Here is an 18041-nt window from a genome sequence, read left to right on the forward strand (position 1 = left end):
GACCTCAGACGTGTTAACGGCTCACATTAAATCCTGGAGACTTAAACAACTGAGACTGACAAGATTTGTCCAGTTTACTTTTTCTTGACTATTTTAATGGTTTACTTTTTATACCACTAATAACTGACAACTATGAGGGGTGTAAACCACAAATTTCATCACCATACTTTATTATATAAATTCTTTGGACAATGATATGACATTTGCTGATATCACAACTTCTGCCACCGTACGATTTTGATTCGTTGCCTGCGATCGATACGAGGTGGAAATATTATTTGATCAATAGTTCCAGACATTTACATGGAAAACAATCAGTTGAATCTAATAAAAACACAAAGCTCTGTTTAGAAAGCACATGGACAGAAAAGGAGACACAGACGCTCCCAGAACTTCAAAATAAAGGCGTGTCTTAAAGTGAAACTCTCGCCAAAAAGCAACCAAGGCTTTTTTTGTGAATATATATGAGTCAAACCTTCGTGTAAAAGCATAATTACAATGAAAGAGGCACTTTTAAGATTTACTGTAGTTTCGTTTTCAGGCAAGCTAATTTTCAATGGAGTGCCGTCACCTCAGACAAAAAGTGTCGATCCCCGAGTGCGACCTGACAGTCAGTCTTCTGCCTGTCAGGTCGCACTCGGGGATCGACACTTTTTGTCTGCCATGACGGCGGCGCGCCGGAGATCCAGCTCCAACGGTGAGTAGTTCAAAAACCTTCTTTTTTAGTAAACTCTGTGTACACAAACAATGTTCTCAATGCTCGTGTTCATGTGTAGAGACCCTGGTGATACTACCAGCAAAGTTTCATGTTGTGTCGAGACTTCTTACTGTTTTAAACAGAGAGATTTTGATGCTATCGTAAAAGTGCCCGTAGCACTCCCATTGAAAATGAGTTTGACCTGAAAACGAAACTACAGTAAATCTTAAAAGTGCCTCATTTGTCGTAATTATGCTTTTACATGAAGGTTTGACTCGTATTCAGTCACAAATAAAGCCTCGGTTGCTTTTTGGCGAGAGTTTCACTTTAACGATGGCGGCGATATGAGTCGATGTTTTCTCTTTGTTTCGATGCTCTTGGATCGTCGGTCACTGACTCGATTTCTCGATCCGGATCGATGTATCGTTACACCTCTAACGACTACAGATGACAACAACATAAAGGAACGTCTCTGTAGTCGGAGCACAAAGATGTGTGATCAGGAAACCCCTCGGAAACTGAATTCCAGATTCAGTCGAAGTGTGAAATCTTTCATCCCTGGCAGGTTCGATTGGCCGGATGTGTTCACCCAGCTCCTGAAAGAGTGATTTTTCTTTCCTCTAAAGCGTCGGTAAGCAACCCGGACGACTTCACAGATCACAAACACTGTTTGAACTTCTAAACCCAGGAACCCTGTACAGTGATGACAGTGAACATCCCGTCTGATCCGCGACGCTTCAAACTGGAAACAAACCAACGAGACGACAGACGAGGTGACGGGACGGAGCCTCGCTGCTGCTTCACCGTGTTTCATCCCTCAGCTGCTTGATTTTTATTAAAGAGGAAAAAGTCCTATAATGATCAAACAGACCAGGTGTGACGAGTGTAAACACCTGTTAGTATCAGTACTGTTAGAATTATGATGTGCAGTTTGTGAGTGCGTCTCTGCTGCTTTGTGTCTGTTGAGGAGGAAGCAGGAATAAAAATAAACCTAAAGATCCGCACAAAACTGGAGAGGATCGAGAAAGTTACGAGTCAGGTTCGTCTGACCCGGGTCGACACATCGAGTCGGTGCCGAGTATTCAACACTAGCAGGACCATCTGCTGCCATGGCAACAGACAAAAATCAATGAGGCAGCGATGGAGGCCGGACGGATCAGGAACAGATGAGTGAGCGGAGAGGCGGCAGGTGGTTCAGGCTTCTCTTTGTGTGGATTTAATCACACGGAAAACAAAAATGTGTCTTTTGGATTCTCTGGTTCTGATTAAACAGGAAGGAGTTTGTTTAGTTCATGTTTACAGAGACAGTGTGACACAGAGTCCACATGACGGCACCAGGCTAGAAGAGCAGATACCTGATCTTTAACCTGTCGCAGTTCATTGATGCAGTTAAACAACCTTTTTCTTAACAGTGCCAAGGGAAAAATCTGTTTTACAGCAACGTAAAGCACCAAAAATATTAAAAACATAGCGTACACTGTATTTTAGATGGCTAGGGATAAATACCTCATACAATCCTACATGAGAAAGATCTGAACTGTCTCTTTAAGCTCAACAAATCTGCATCGAACTGTACTCACTCACAGATACCAGCCAACGAAATACACCTGAGTGTCTTCATCAAGATCCATGAATTATTCCCTGAGACAATCTCACAGCAATAAAGAAGTTAGAAAGATAAATCGTAGATCCGGCCTTCTCTTTTCTGACATCATGGTGGCAGAGCGGTTAGAAAAAGGTGATGAATTAATTGTTAAATGTCACTAACAAACGGATCACCGGCGCCTCTGATTACAGACTCGTCCTCTCAAACAGCAGCGTCGATGTTTGACCGACTTCATTAAAGTTAAATGTACACGAGCACAACATGTGTGAGTCGCCCCGCACATGATTTACACAGATGATGCATCAATAATTAATGAGGCCGAGCGGAAGTGTGTGTGTGTGTGTGTGTGTGTGTGTGTGTGTGTGTGTGTGTGTGTGTGTGTGTGTGTGTGTGTGTGAGTGTGTGAGTGTGTGAGACCACCGATCAGCTTCTACTGCCAACTGGCTGCGAACAGATCTGGGTCGAAATAATAGTTTAAAATAAATGTTCTCTGGTAAAGTCTGAAACTGTCCTGTTTCAGTATCTGAAGGTCAGAGACGTTCCACCAGCGGGCAGGTACCGACACACAGGTGACGTCTGACTGGGTCGGGCTTTTGTTACCTTTTAAAACCCAAATCATGAAGTTTAACCTGCATCATCAACGAGATCAAATCAAAGCTGTTGACATTCCAGATGAACCTATCTAGTGTCAGAACCTCATCTCGTCACTGATCCGATGAAACCCCACAGCGCTGATTCTGCACCAAACCTCTGAATATTCTACATTTAAAAATACATGTTTAAAATAACAACACATGCTCAGATTCAAACCCAGCGGAGAGGTTCTGGATCCACACACAGAAACATTACAGACACTATTTCTGGACGGGCGTTTTTTATCGTGCAACAAACAACCACAAACATCAGAATCTGCAGGATGATCCGAGCCACGCAGTTTAAATATAGAACGCGGGGATGATAAGAGACGTGTGGAGCTGTCAGGAGGAGAAATGGTCCAAAGCCAAAAAGATCTCTCAAGGCGCTGCGGCTGCAACGGCACTCAGAGCTGCCGAGGGAGGAGGGAGGAGAAGATGGAGTCGTGACCTCCAAGTTTTGCGGGTGACAACTCAGAGGGAAGTGAAGAGCGACGAGACTTCAGCCGAGTTTCAAGGAGAGACGAGCGAGCTGGAGAATGTGTTTGGACCCGCGTCCTCTGGGCACCAAGAGGAGCGGCGCTGATCAAAGTCTGGCAGAATATCGGCTGCCGAGCTTTGAGGAGGACGCTCGGGAGGAGCATCACAAGAAAAGAGAAAACACAACGGGGCAGAAGTACAACAGCTTCCAATACACACAAATGGGCCACAGGCAAAGCAGACCGAACCAGGATGATTGATTTTCCAGCTTTCTGCAGCGTTGCCCTCCCAGCTGCAGTTTACAGGACACAAACCAAAGAGAAGCACAGAAAAATAACTTATTCTCTTGCTGAAGCTATTTTTTATTCTTAAAGGCAAACATCAGGGTTCAGAGAGGCATGAACTCACCGAAACCTCTCGGTTCAATAAGAAGCACATCAGTTTTTGTCTCCTGCACCTCCCGACTGATAAACATCCAGCCTGTTCTCGCTCCACACGCTGCAAACACTGCAAACACTGCAGCCTGGTCCAAGTCTGAAACTGTAGGTTTCTCTCACTGTTGACTGCTGACATTATCTCCTGGAGACTGAGCTGAAATGTTGGGAATCAAATATTTTTTTAGAACCAACTGGAATGTGTCTGCAGCATCTGATGAGGCTGGTTCATGTTTTTCAAGTTGTCACTGATGATCACGATCCTCCACGTTTTCTATTTTGAATTTATCCCAAAAATATTTTTATTGTCTGCAGAATACTTTCCCTTTAACAACCAGTACAGGTGCAATGATAACAGAGGTTTATAAATACATAACATGAGCAGGAACATGCACATCAGGATCTGATATTGATATTCACACAGAATTTGCATCTTAACGGTGTCAAGGTGAAGAAATTTTAGGTTTATCAACTCTTTGTAGTGAGCTGTGTAAGGAAACACCAAGTTATGTTTCTATGTCTCACATTTCTACCTCTCAACAGTTCCAGTGTTACATCCTTCTGTCACTCGGTTGATGTGTCACCACAACACAGCAGTTCAAGAGTCCATGTTACGTCTTGAAGTCTTATATCAGTGGTGGGACGTCAGGGTCGTCCACAAACCCTTCAGAGCAGCTGCTGTGAGCGGTGCTGGCAGGTGGATTCATCCTGGATGCTTCCAGCGGACCCGCCTTGGTGTTCTGGCGAGGTACGATGCTGGCGAGGTCGATGGCTGAGTGTTTGCTGGGGTCCACTTCCAGCCTCTCGGGAATATTTGTTTTTCTGTAGAGTCAAAACATCAGAGAATGAAGTAAGTCAGAGGCAGCAACGTTATCTTTACTCTTTACTCTGAATGTGTCTGACTAGAAACAATAAAAGAGACCATATAAGTAAATCAGGAGAGTTTAGACTGTGTCACTGTATATATAAATATACAAAAACCACTTCCAGAACAAATTAAAAAAGACAGTTTAACCTTGTGAATTAGCTCGTAACGTAGCGTGAAGTCGCTGTGATGTTGTCTGTAAATTAAAGCGACCTTGTGTAGTTTGCAGCTCAGCCTCACCAGTAAATCAGCTGTGGGAGTTGCAGCTCAGTACAAACACATCTATGTTTGTTAGGCGGTGACCTCTAGTGGCTGAAGTTATAATGACGGCAGCAAAGGAGGAAGTCAAGTGACATCATGTAAGAGCAACAAAGTCTGCGGATAGAGGAGGTGGAGGAGGAATGTTTTTAGACGGTGTGCGGTTGTATTTCTCTGTTTAATAAGGAAAATATGTGTCAAAATATTTTTTTTTGTGACATTTTGTGAGTTTATTTAGTTGCCTTATTAAACTAAGTGGTGATCTGGCTGCTTCCACATCTCAGAGCTGAAACTACAGGACTATCAGACTATCACTTCATGAGACAGGACGGTCGGGCCGGCTGGTTGATCCTTCACACGCTGTCGATAACCTGCATTATTTATGTTCTATGTCGTGATCTGCAAATCTGCTTGCTGACAAGAAAACTGCAACAGGTTCTCCGAGCTCGGATGCAGAGAAGGGATCTGATGTTTGACTGGTGCAGCAGTACACCAGCCAATCAGAAGCAAGTATTTCCAAACACACAAACTGGTTTACAGAGCCGGCACACGACGATTCAGCAAACCTCAGGAACATCCTGCAGGATCCCTGTTAATTCCCCTCAGGAATACTAAATCTGCACAGAGTTACCTAATTCCTAATTGAGTCAACACCTGATAGTCTTTGAAGTGACACAGTGTAAAACGGTTAGCGGACACCAAATTACTTTAATGTTGAGCTGAAGTAAATCACTTGTCATTCGTTTCAGTTATGTTGCTGCAGAGACGTCATAGTTTCAAGATTTAATGCGGCTGTACGAAGTCAATATGGGACCTGATATACGTTTATAATATATGTTGGAAAGGCACCGACTAGAAATATGACTGTGCATATATTTATTAGAGTTCAGGTGTTACATCACATATTTAAATTGGGCTCCTGTAGAGCTGTGAAATAACAAATTACAAGATGTCAGATACAGTGTGTTTAATATCTCAGCAGGACGTAAATTATCTTTGTGTTCCCTTCAGACGACGCCGGTGATGAAAACACGCCACGGAGGGAGACACATCTCCAGATCTAATTTCATTTTATGCACTTATTAAATACATTTTAAGTATCGACTGAAAGAATCACAGATCGTAACATCAAACATCTGGTGAAATAAATCATCTTATTTACTATTTTCCGATCAAATAGTTGCTGATTTAGTTTCTATCTAGACTACAGATTTAATTTAACTTATTTTTATTACATTATAAAGAATCTTTATTATTATTTTTAGATAAACATGTTATCACAAATATGTTAGATGATACTAAACTCGACCACAACCTGTTTAAACCTTAAAAAAATCCAGTGAGTTTAAAGGATTTCTTACATTTTTCTTTTGCTGCTCAGTCAAATAAAACATGTAACCTGGAACGGATGATGATGTGCGTTTAAATCCTGCGCAGCCTCGTTATGTTATCTAAGTGTCGTCTGTCAATCAATGCTCTTTAAAAAGTTATTCTGTCGTCACCCGTCTTGAAATCAGTCATTAATTCAAACTACGACACAAATATTCTTCATGCCGACGTTTCTTTTTATTCATCTTCTGTTCTCGAGCAACAACAACATCCATTAAATCATCTCCACGGGGACGATGGTCCATTTTGCCACACAATCTGTTACCATTAAAAACCAAATTGATCTTCTCCTCTGGACTCATCACTTCCATCCCACACCAATTAATCAATTCACCATGTTTAAACCACAGAAACCCCGAGACACACAGTCAGCTGAGCAGTGAGTGGTCAATGATTTTAAAATCATCTCTGGGGATTTTTATGATCACTCTGTGTGTGTGTGTGTGTGTGTGTGTGTGTGATAACGTCAGCCATGTGAGATGTGTGACAGTGTGTCTCCAGCCGTGCTAGCAGCTCTGTGATGCTGCAATTAAACACAGTGATGCTTTGAGCTGAATGCTAACACCGACGTGCTAACATGCTCACAATGAAAGATGCTAACATGTTTATGCTAAGCCGGTATAATGCTTTACAGGTTCAGTGTCTGAGTTTATGTGACGACTCGCATGGACTCTAGTTAACTTCACTTCCTGTTTTATTTTGTAGCTTTGTTTTACTTCCTGCCTTTGTTCAGTTTCCTGCCAGGATTCTTCGTTACCTGTTTTTGATTATCCAGTCAGTCTTCAACTTCTACTTCCTGTTTATAATGCAAGTTAGTATCCAAGGCTTTGTTACACAGATAGATTTTAGATATATGATGACAAATAATGAAGAATTAGAGGCCAAAGAGATGAGAATAACGAATAAAGAGTATATTCTGAATCCTGACAGTTTAAAATGAGCTCTGATTAAATGTGAAACAGTGATCACAGAGCGTGAAGCAGCAGCAGCACAAGACGGCTCGAAGCTTCGCCGCTGAAATGGAAATAACATGAATCTGAATGTGCAAGAACATGTCGATGCTCCTCCAGGTTTATCTAAGAGAAGCTCTTCATTATCCAACAAGAGGATATGATGGACTGCTGCAATCAGAACTGCTGCAGAAACTAAATGAAGTGGACACTTTATGATTTTTGATGTAAAATCACTGTTAGTAAAGTGTGCAGTCCGTTGAGCGGTCGGTTTTTATAGGCGGTTGGTATTTAAACGAGCTCTAATGATTCTAAAGGCTGTTCGCGTCAGGTATCCGTCCACACATGGACACCGAGGGCGAGATGGTATTAATAAATGTGCTGATTTTCCAGGAAAGAGCGTGGCAATTATAATTTAATCTCCTGCACAGCAGCTGACAATAAACAGGAGCAGGGCGCAGGAGGAGGAGCCACTTCATTACTCTGTACATTCTGCCACTGTTTATTGAGAGGGGAATAAAGCTGCCAGAGGACAAATACTGTATATGGAAGTCCCCACTTCATTCAGCGCAGCGAAGCCACTCTGCAGCAACAAAATTACCAGCTCGGAGAGAGAAAATGGAAAAGTAATTCAGACCACTTTCCTGCTGATAGAAAAAGCAGCGAGTCTATTTTTAGATTGGATATGTTTAGTATGACAGACACGGTGTGCGAACGGCGATTTAACGGCTGCTGCAGCTCATGGAAGAGAAAAAAACGAAGGTAGGGACGACTCAAGTCCTCCAAAACACCCAGCAACACAAGACAAGAAAATCACCTTCATCACTTGGTTCATTTCTTCCAGTTCTTTCCTGTAAAAAGGTGTTTTCTTTTTTACCCAGCTGAGGCTCTGAGGACAGAGGTGTCACATCTGTTCAGACCTAAAGCCCCGTGAGGAAAACTGTGTGATACGGGGATATAACACATATACTGAATATTTTATACTGTGCTGTGAGAGGAAACATGGCGCCAAATTAATCTAAAAAGACAATGAATTTATTTGCGTTGTCCATTAATCTCTCAGTTATGTTCTCAATTCATCAATGAGTTGTTTGGGAAAATGTCAAAGAAGCTGCTGAAGAGAAAAATAAATAAATGTACTCTTAACGAGTAACCTGCCATTAACATAATCTTAAGATCAGTGAGTGGATGTATCTTACCTCGGTTGTCTTTTGACTTTTGTTTTTCTTTTGAACTGATGATAAAACCAAGATACATGTTGGTCAATGCAGGAATCAGTGGAGATGGAACTGATCCGATTCAATATCTTATTCAGATCCAGACGTAAGTAAATCATCGGATATCGGACTAATGTTGATTTCCCAGTCTGATGATTTTATATCCAAATGGCGCCAACAACAGTGGAGCTATTAGCCGAGGATGCTAACGCTACTGAAGCCTACTGGACTGGCGTGTCGTACAGGACGTGACAGACTTTGTTTTTATTGTATTGTTTTTACCCGTTCTGTATTCAGAGCGAGTTCACTGAGAGACGCTCTCTTTTTCAGATCTGATCACATTCACACCTGGAGGCTAATCCGTCCAACCGCGGTGTGATTTGTCAAACAAAGAGCCGAAGACATGAACTGAGCGTCCTCGCAGGCTGATATGTCCACGAGTAAACTCATGGTAATGTAAGAGCAGGAAGATAACTGCGACCACGCTTTTATCAGGACCAAGCTCCAATCAGGTTCTCCCTCTCAGCTCAGCGATGGAGACCTGCAGTAATTGAGTTGTAATCGGGTGCAGTAACAACATCAGCAGGTTCTGTTCAGTGTCTGCAGCCGCTGATCCACATTTAGATAAGAACCAGACTAAACAAGTCACATGGACTCGGAGAAGCTCGGTGTCGTGTTCTGCCTGATGTAGATGTGGTGATGATACCGGGCTTTATTCTGCCTGGACGACACCAAGGTGGGCTGACTCTGTGCGCTGCTCTTGCCAACGTGGTTGTTTCCGTCCTTTACAGGACATTAAAGCTCTTTTTCTGACTTTTAACTCAAAACGTCTTCTGTTCATAAAGGTTTCCTTTATAAAAGAGCGCTGAATGAATGCAGAATTCTATAATTCAGATGAGGAGGTGTGACAGAGGGGAGGAGTTAGAGATTTATGACATGTTGCGGTCCGGGCTAAGTTTAGCTCCGACACTCATCTTGGTAACGGTCAGGTAAACCTAATGGTCAGCACTTCTCTTGGGGAGATGGATGGAGTCATTAGTCCAGAGCCGCTCTACTAATGCCCTCCCTGGTTAGGAGGTCCAAAATGGCTCCCTGTAATGGGTCACCCAAGGCAAAAGCCCGCTGGTCATTATGTCTCACAGGTAATGAGGTCTGTGGAGCGTCAACAGAGGAGCAAAGACTCTGCAGCTCGCACCTCACCGTCAGACAGGGAACATGTTATAATGAGAGAGCCGGGTGGTGAAATATTGATAAAGTCATCTGTTGTAAAGTTTGCAGGCTGGCTGATCAGGGGTCAGCAGGAGGGGGAGGAGGGTCAGGGGTCCAACACAGTGGCTGTTCTTTTGTAAACCACGTTAATCAAATCAGCCCTGAGGGACACGATCGCCGGGTCAATTTATTATGTTCATGCATTATTTTAAGAGGTCGCAGGCCCGGCCCGGCCCGAAGCTTCTGGTTTCCCTAAAGGCGCCGTGATAGATCCTCCAGATATGCAAACTGTGCAGCTAATCATTTCTGCTGGTTTACTACATTGTTCTGATCGAGTCAGTAGCTGAAGTCTGTGACAACACTTACAACAAACATTTAGTTGATTCATTAATGAGTTCATTGAGTAAACTTAGATCAAAATTTACTGAAACTTTGAGGTTTTCTGGCTTTGGGAAATTGTGACTGACATTTTTCATCATATTCTGACGTGTAATAGTGTGAATGATTAATTGCTTAACCAAGAAAATAATCAGATTACTTTCAGTCCTAAAAAGAAGTTGGACAAGTCAAGAAACACAAGCAGTTAAACAAATATATTAGGAAGAAAAAACAGTGAAATGATCACCTAAAGTGTTCGTCAAAGCTTCAAGATCCACTTCACTGCTTCATCTTCCACCTGCTGCACTGACAGTCGCTGTGTGCTCACAGTTCTTTCTTTGTGCAGCGAGTGATTGTAAGTTGAGCTGCACATCATATTGTTTAAATGTGTGCGTGTGCAATAGCGACATTGTAGGATGTACAATCACAAGTAAGAGGAATCAACTCACACGTCACGCTGCTGCTTTTGTGCTGCTTGATGCAAAAAGCAAAAACGTGCAGGATTCTCATTTTCCGTGACGTCTGTCTGATGTTACAACATTTATGCTGATTTCAGGGTTCGTTAATACAAGAAGCAGAACTATCACAAGGTGCATCCAATTTCTTGCTGCCATAATTATTAGCATAACTTAAATATGCACATGAAGAGGTTTGTATCATCTGGTTGAACTGTTGGTTTGTTTCCAGTCCGTCAGTTCTTCTAATTGAAACATCATATTTAAGTGCCGCCAGCATCGTACCCGAACAACAAAACTAAGACCAGATTGAAGGAGACAAAAAACACTTAGATATGCTGTCATAGCTTTCAGACACCCTGATTGATGACACCATATTGTTAGAGTTCTGTTTTGTTGATATGTTATTATGAAACCTGGGAGGACAGTTTGGCTTGTGGAGTCGATGACGTGTGAGATAACTGAAGAAAAGTCTGTGAACACATCGTGAGAAAACAGATCAGAAAACAGTCAGAGCTCGTTTTCTCTTGTTCATTTAAACATAAAAACAAACTGTAAGTTTGAATTTGTTTCAGCTTATGGTTGTGGACGGAGCTGAAAGAATATTCTCAGTTGATTAAGTGACTGATCAATAAAAAACCAACGAACAATAACTGCCGAAAATCGTCTTGTTCCCGCCTGTCAAATGTCAGAACTGTGATCACTCTCATAGACTTGATGATTCATTACTTAATAGATTTTGTGAAAAAAGACAGAAATTAACTGATAATGAAATGTGTATTTGCAGCCCTCGTTGTGAAGCTGCTCAGCATCAGAGCATGTGAGCGGAGCTGAGCGGCAAGAATTCCCGCTCCCCGCTTACATGAGTGTTCGCTCCTTCGCTCCATCGCTCAAACGTATACCAGACAGCTCCGCTCAAAGACCGCTCGCCCCTCACCTAAAATTTCATTCAGCTCTGGTGAAATCGCTCGACGCTCGCTCAAATTTAAAAGAGGGAGCAATTCCTGACGTTGCATCTATATGACCTGTCTGCTTGTTTTTGAAATATTTGACAAACTCCATCTCTCAACGAATGACCTCTGATGTAGGCTAACCCTTGAAGGCACACGTGAGTCTGTGTGGGCTTGTGCATGCCCTAGACTTGTGGAGAGCGGTATTGGAACGGAACTGGAGCGAAACGGAACCATCGCTCTGGCCTTTAGATTAAAACCCGCTCTGCGCTCCGACTATATTTCGCTCCACTCCGCTCACATGCCCTGCTCAGCTCCTCACAGTGCTGCAGGAACTGTGAGCCCCCCGACTTAAACCTGCTGAGACAGATTTAACTTTGCAGTTGACCCTGACCTCTGACCTTTCAAACACACCTTGGACTTTATCTCAGCCGTCACAAGCTGTGGGTTTTAGATAATGTTTGATTTGCCACCTCGAGATACAATTCACACATTGTGTCATCGAGCGACTTCATTTGAAACCTAATCATGGCCTTCAGATCCACCTCCATCCACGCCAGAGGCTGAATAGAGAATCTGTGGGTACGTCTGGGGTCAAAGGTCGCCTCTAATCGTGTCCAAATGATGTAATAACTCAGCAGCCGGCGGTGCTGCTCACCTGTCACCTTGCCGTGGTGCCGCAGCAGCTTAGCATTTTTATCGAATGTTTAATTTGAGGACACAAGATTGCACCGGGGCTTGTCGCTGTGTTTGATGGGGCCAGATGAAGGACAAGAAGCAGCTCCTGCTCATAAAATGGTAATGACGTTAGCGCGGCGACCGGCGTACCTCCAGGGAAGGAGGGGGACAGCGCTCAGTCAAACAGCTCTGCAGACTAATGTGGTGGTTACGAGGTGAAGCCGCTGAGCTCTGAGCTAACCTAAACTTAACCCCGCTGAGCCAGACGTGGTTCAGTCTCCTCACAGAGGACGAGATGCCGTCAATAATTCATGCTAGTGTTGAAGCATAAAATCCTACTGAGAGTGAAAATACAGAACAGCAGTCATGTTGTTTTTGGAGACACGGACCTATTCAGTCTTCATGTGAGAGGATGTGCTGCAACCACAGACGGTTATATGTAGACGCTGCATGGATCGACATCACCGCCATATTAAATGTGGCATTGTTGAATCTCTCTGCTGTGTTTAGTATCAATTATACTGCTAGTTTTTAAAGAGGAAACAGAAATCCCCTCATTGTCTCAAGCACTTTGTCCTCATATGATACTGATCAATCAAAATATAGACAACTGACTTCAATAATATATTGTGCATATATAGTATAATAGAAATGTCATTATGAGTACTTAAATGATTCATCAAAATCAGTAAAATGTAAACGTTCTTGCTTTTTACTCAGAAAAAACTCAGTTTTCACGTCGACTTAAATTTGTTAACGTCTATATAAATGTCTATGATTTATATTACTTCTCCTGAATTCTTCTTTTCCAGCTGTAATAGATATAAAGATTAAATCTCTGCAGCTCCAGTTGCACAACTACAGAGTCCCGTCTGATTCACTCTGCTGCTTTGACTTTATATTTTTGAGTTGCTTCTAATTGTGACGTTTTGACTCATCACCTCCTGCAGACGTCTCAAACTAAAAGGCCTTTTTCGTTGGGTTTTAATTTGAAACTCTCGCAGGAAGTGTTGAGTTTCAGGGACATTAACTGAACACTAAACACAAGAACATCAAAGAAGAAGTGACAGGAAATACGTTGGAGTGTTTCTGTTAAAAGGAGACAGTTGAAGCAGAGGAGTGGTGAATGGTTCATCGTCTGAATGCTTCAGAATTGTGCTGACCAGTTTCCAAAACATGCTGCAGCATCTTCAAAACTGATCGATCACAGCAAACATCATGTCTGCTTTTATTTTGCCAAAGTGACATTACAGTTGTGTGATGATGCCGGTGGAAGTGCAGATTGATTTGAGAAGTCTCCACTGTTTTTCCTCCCTAATGTAACATAAGCAAGTTTTCGGGCCTCTGTGCATTGATCTGTATTCTGCATGTGGAGTAATGGAAACCAACGACTACCTGGAAGACAGGAGAACGACTTTTCAGAGTCAAAAACAAGACAATGCAGTAAGTGCATTATCCAAATACCCAGACACAAACAAATGTCACATCATCAGGATTGTAGGTGTATTGATTATGCAGAATCACATTGTTATTCTAAGCAAAGAGAGTTTTCCTGAGCTTCAATCTCATGGCTCGACTAAAGGACAGTGCATGAAACACTGTCACCATACACCAGGCCATACTTTAAACACACCGACCCGCTCCATCATCAGCTGTGCACAGAACTGACTCCACCCGGGCCGAGGAGAAGCACCACCCCATTCTTCAGAGACCTGCTTCACCCTCTGGTCTGATGTTTGTGGAGAAGGTTTCACACTTTAGGAGGAGAATGAGAAGACCAAAGAATCCTGACAGTCACCGGACCTCCTCCCCTTCAACATTTATGGAGGCACTTGAAGACTGAGAAAGCCAAACATCCTGTGACATCACAAAAAGCTTTGTGGAACCAGTGTTTCCCCCAGTATTTTTTTGAGACTGTAGCGCCGGGCGGGGGGGTTGGTTCAGTCATTATAAGCGACACAAATAATAAGCATTTATATTTCATATGAGCTCATTCATGCGTGCCAGAACTCCCATTCCCCACGCTGTCTTACTTTCACTTTTAAAAATTGCGTCCGTCCAATTTTCCTTCGGGCGTCGGCATCAATTTATAGCGGGTCGGCTCTGGTACGGAATGTAATCTGTGCTACTGTCGGAAAACAGGTCGGATGCTCTAAGTGTCCATTTTTATCCTCTAGTTAATTATCAAGCTAAATATCCAACATGCTAGTTAACGTCAAAGACTGCGGTGGAAGACGACGGTAAAATATTTCCTTTCTCTAACACTGGATTTATTTATGCCTGAATTTTTAAGGTGTGGCTGCTTTTATTTTGCCGTGGCGGTGCGCCACAGTCAATTACATGTAGAGGAAACCCTGGGAACACTGTCAGGTCATGCTGGGACAACACGAGTCAGCAGGTTTGACACTTTAAAGCAAAAGGGAGACGAACCACAGAGATATTCTGATATTCATGGACTGTTTCAAACATTCAGCTCGCACTGAAAACCTCATCTAAGAAAATGAATAAACAAATCCAGAACAGCTGCTCAGGCCTGGATGCCTGGAGCTGGGACTAAACCCCACAACAGCAGAGTTTCACTGGATGTGTGAGTGAGTATCCTGCTCCCAGTGCTGCTGCTGCTGCTGCTGCTCCGGTCAAGGTTATCTGTGGCCGGTACGTAGTCATTAGCCGGGAGAACACTATTATCAACACTGCTGATAACATGAATCATGCAGAGCGTTTAAAATACAACAGGCATCTGTAATTAGGACAACAGGGACCTGATAAGCCGGAGGCAGTTGAGTATATGCGTATTCAACTCAAGGCCAAACAAAGACTAACACCAGGGCCGACTGAGACCGCCGCTTGACTCTGATAACTCGCACCAACACACGGCCGCTGCAGGCCACAGCGCTGCTAACAGTCTCTCTGTATGTCTCATTTATTATACAGACTTTGTACTTGTTATCATATTTTCTTGTATTTTAGAATATAAATATAATGCTAAATGTATTACTTGGCAAATTTTAAAAATCACCTGAGTTTCAGAGTATTTACTGAGACTGTTTTATTGAGACTGTTTTATAACTGTAGTCTAGTTCAGTTGGTCCAAATCAAGGAGAAAAGATCGAGTGCTGTCTTCTTTTTCTGGTCAGATTTGTGTTCACACTGATGAGGTCGCATGGACTGAGATCAATCAGTTTTAGTGATGTCATCATGGACTCATGGGCAAATCCAGATCTGGTGACTCCCCGCGGGCCACGCAGCACATTATGAACCTGGTGTCACAACGAGCTCGCAAAGAAATTATTCATGAGGAGAATTATCAGTTGGTAATCAAGATTTCATTGCATCTCAATTGCGTGTTGCATATTATGTCAGATTTAAAGATTAAAAATCAGTGATAGATGATGAATTTACAGCCCAGGGAGCAGAAGTCCTCCCACACTGACTGACTGAGATCCTTTGTCCCATTTACCTTCACACAAACACAAATGACACCTCGACATCAACACAGAGGAAGACAACACTGTTTCAAGGAGCCGGATGACTGCAGCCAAAACAGAACAAATTAAAGTGAATGAGAGGTTTGAGGGCACCTGCAGGCACCTGACAGACTTTAATGAAAATAAATGGATTATCCCAATCAATGTGTTCGTATCATCGCACTTTGTTCTGTACAAACTATTTGTGTTTTTCCCCTATGTCCATTTCCCATCGTTGTTTTTAAAGGGATATTCCGGTGTAAGTTTAATCCATGGTCTAACACACAGTGAAACTGTGTTAGACTCCCTCTCCAGAGATCAAGTTAGCAGACCGCTAATTTACGGAGTTTTATCAACCTCAGAAACAACCGCACGACAACAATACACTGCAGTAAATGGATCCAAATATAAACTGCCACCAAAAAGCCACAAATAATGCTCAGAACAGCACCAAACTTCAGCAACAGTACAAATAGGGTCTCAGCACATAGTCCGGGGCATCTAACCTCCGCTAGCTTAGCTGGATTTCTACTGAAAAGCTGACTAAATTTACCACTCTTCTGCAGCAGCTTCCTGTTGACGGGAAGTCCCGACGAGTCGATTACCGAGTGCAGTAGAGTTCCGCGGCTCATGGATGAAAATGTCTGATTATGACTCCATGGAAAAGCAATCAAAGTTCATATGTGTCTTACCTGCCAGTTTATAACAGTTATTATCGAGAGCGGACAGGGAAAAGAACGGAATTGAGCATTTCTAACCGCACTCGGTAATCGTCGCGTCGGGACTTCCCCGACCCGGAAGCTGATGGAGGAGAGTTGAAATCTGTTTTTAGCTTCACAATAGAAACCCAGCTAAGCTAGGTTAGAGGTTAGATGCCCCGGACTATGTGCTGAGACCCTATTTGTACTGTTGCTGAAGTTTGGTGCTGTTCTGAGCATTATTTGTGGCTTTTTGGTGGCGGTTTATATTTGGATCCATTTACTGCAGTGTATTGTTGTCGTGCGGTCGTTTCTGAGGTTGATAAAACTCCGTAAATTAGCGGTCTGCTAACTTGATCTCTCCAGAGGGAGTCTAACACAGTTTCACGGTGATTTAGACCATGGATTAAACTTACACCGGAATATCCCTTTAAGTCTTTATGTTCATTGTTATGTGTGCTTTTGTATTTTATCCGTTTTTTAAATTGTTTTATATTTCCTTTTTAGATATGCTTGCTTGAAATCATTATATGGATGTCTGCATCATGGCGTCGGCAGCTGTAGTGACTGTAGAGAACATCTTTACCTCTTCTTGTCCTCAGACGAGCTGCTGCGTCGTGTTTGTTGCGCTCCAGACGGACGCTGGACGGTCTTCCTCACTTTGATTTCACCTTCAGCCTAAAAAGACACATCAGAGGAAAGAGCATGTTTACTCAGAGTCTCTGCAAACAGCTTCCACACTTTTATTCCTCAACTGTTTACTGGCACTCTGGTGCAGGACGGATCAGAAGCCATATGGAGGATTAATAGTGGCAGCTCTGATTCTGCACTGTCAGCACCCGTGTCTCTTTATAGACACTGTAAAGAGCTCCTTTATTACAAAATGCCTGATTCTCATTGGCTTGAGCAAAACAATCACAGAGAACAGCCGACGGTATAAAGTTCATCAGTAAAGTCGTAATTTCAGAGTTAATGAGATCTGTGGAGTTTTCCTTTAGAGAGAAGAATCAGGTTTTGGTTCATGTTTCATCAGCAGACTGTAGAGCGTCTACAGATGAAGAGGTGGAGCTGAATAAACCCTGATCACTGAAACACACCCACTAGAAGCTACCAAGCTAGCTAAGGCCAGACTAATGCTGTGTTCCACACAGAGAGAAGTCCAAAGTCCTGTTTAACTAATTTAATATTTTGATTGAACATCTGCGGAGGGTTTAGAAGGGAGGAGCTGAGACACAGATGATCTTATTCTACATCTATTTCTCCATTCTGTTCTGATAGATGCAACATCAGCTGGACTGAACCTGAGGAGGTTTTCATTGTTGGTTACCGCTTTAATCCAAAAGCTATAAACTGAAGCACTGATCAAGTAAGTGTTTCGATCCGATAGGAGTCCTAGAAGAAAGTCGGGGATCTACAATTCATTATCAGCTGAACTGCGCCACATTTCATGGCTCTAAAACTAAAAGCTGTTTAACTTTTAACTAAATTGTTGGAGCAGCAGCGTAACATCACCATCTTTAAATTCACATTAAAAGTCCATCGTCACTCTTCTTATTGTGTATTTTACTGTTGTTTTTTGCTGCTGGCTGCACCGCAAATTGCCCCCCGGAGACAATAAAGATTTCATGACTTGACAGCTGAAGTTTGGTTTCCATTTGCTATTTTAAATAAAAAAGTG

The 18041-nt window shown here is 42.7% G+C and overlaps 1 protein-coding gene across 3 annotated transcripts in view; it reads right to left on the reverse strand.

The window, feature by feature from the left end:
- Positions 1-3749: 3749 nt before the first annotated feature.
- Positions 3750-18041, reverse strand: part of dnaaf11 (dynein axonemal assembly factor 11) — a 35138-nt gene continuing 20846 nt past the window's right edge. Inside the window, exons 11-12 of one of the 3 annotated variants that reach the window (XM_030403589.1) lie at positions 16950-17041; positions 3750-4671 (exon numbers count right to left, since the gene is read on the reverse strand). In XM_030403589.1, coding sequence (XP_030259449.1) covers positions 4476-4671; positions 16950-17041 — 288 coding nt within the window. In that variant the 3' untranslated portion in view covers positions 3750-4475. Of the gene's footprint in view, positions 4672-5004; positions 5090-15699; positions 15731-16949; positions 17042-18041 lie in introns of those variants that run through there. The other 2 variants (XM_030403590.1, XM_030403591.1) reach the window with 2 other exon arrangements.

The sequence above is a fragment of the Sparus aurata genome, chromosome 21 (assembly GCF_900880675.1).
Source record: "Sparus aurata chromosome 21, fSpaAur1.1, whole genome shotgun sequence".
In the NCBI taxonomy this organism is placed as follows: Eukaryota; Metazoa; Chordata; class Actinopteri; order Spariformes; family Sparidae; genus Sparus; species Sparus aurata.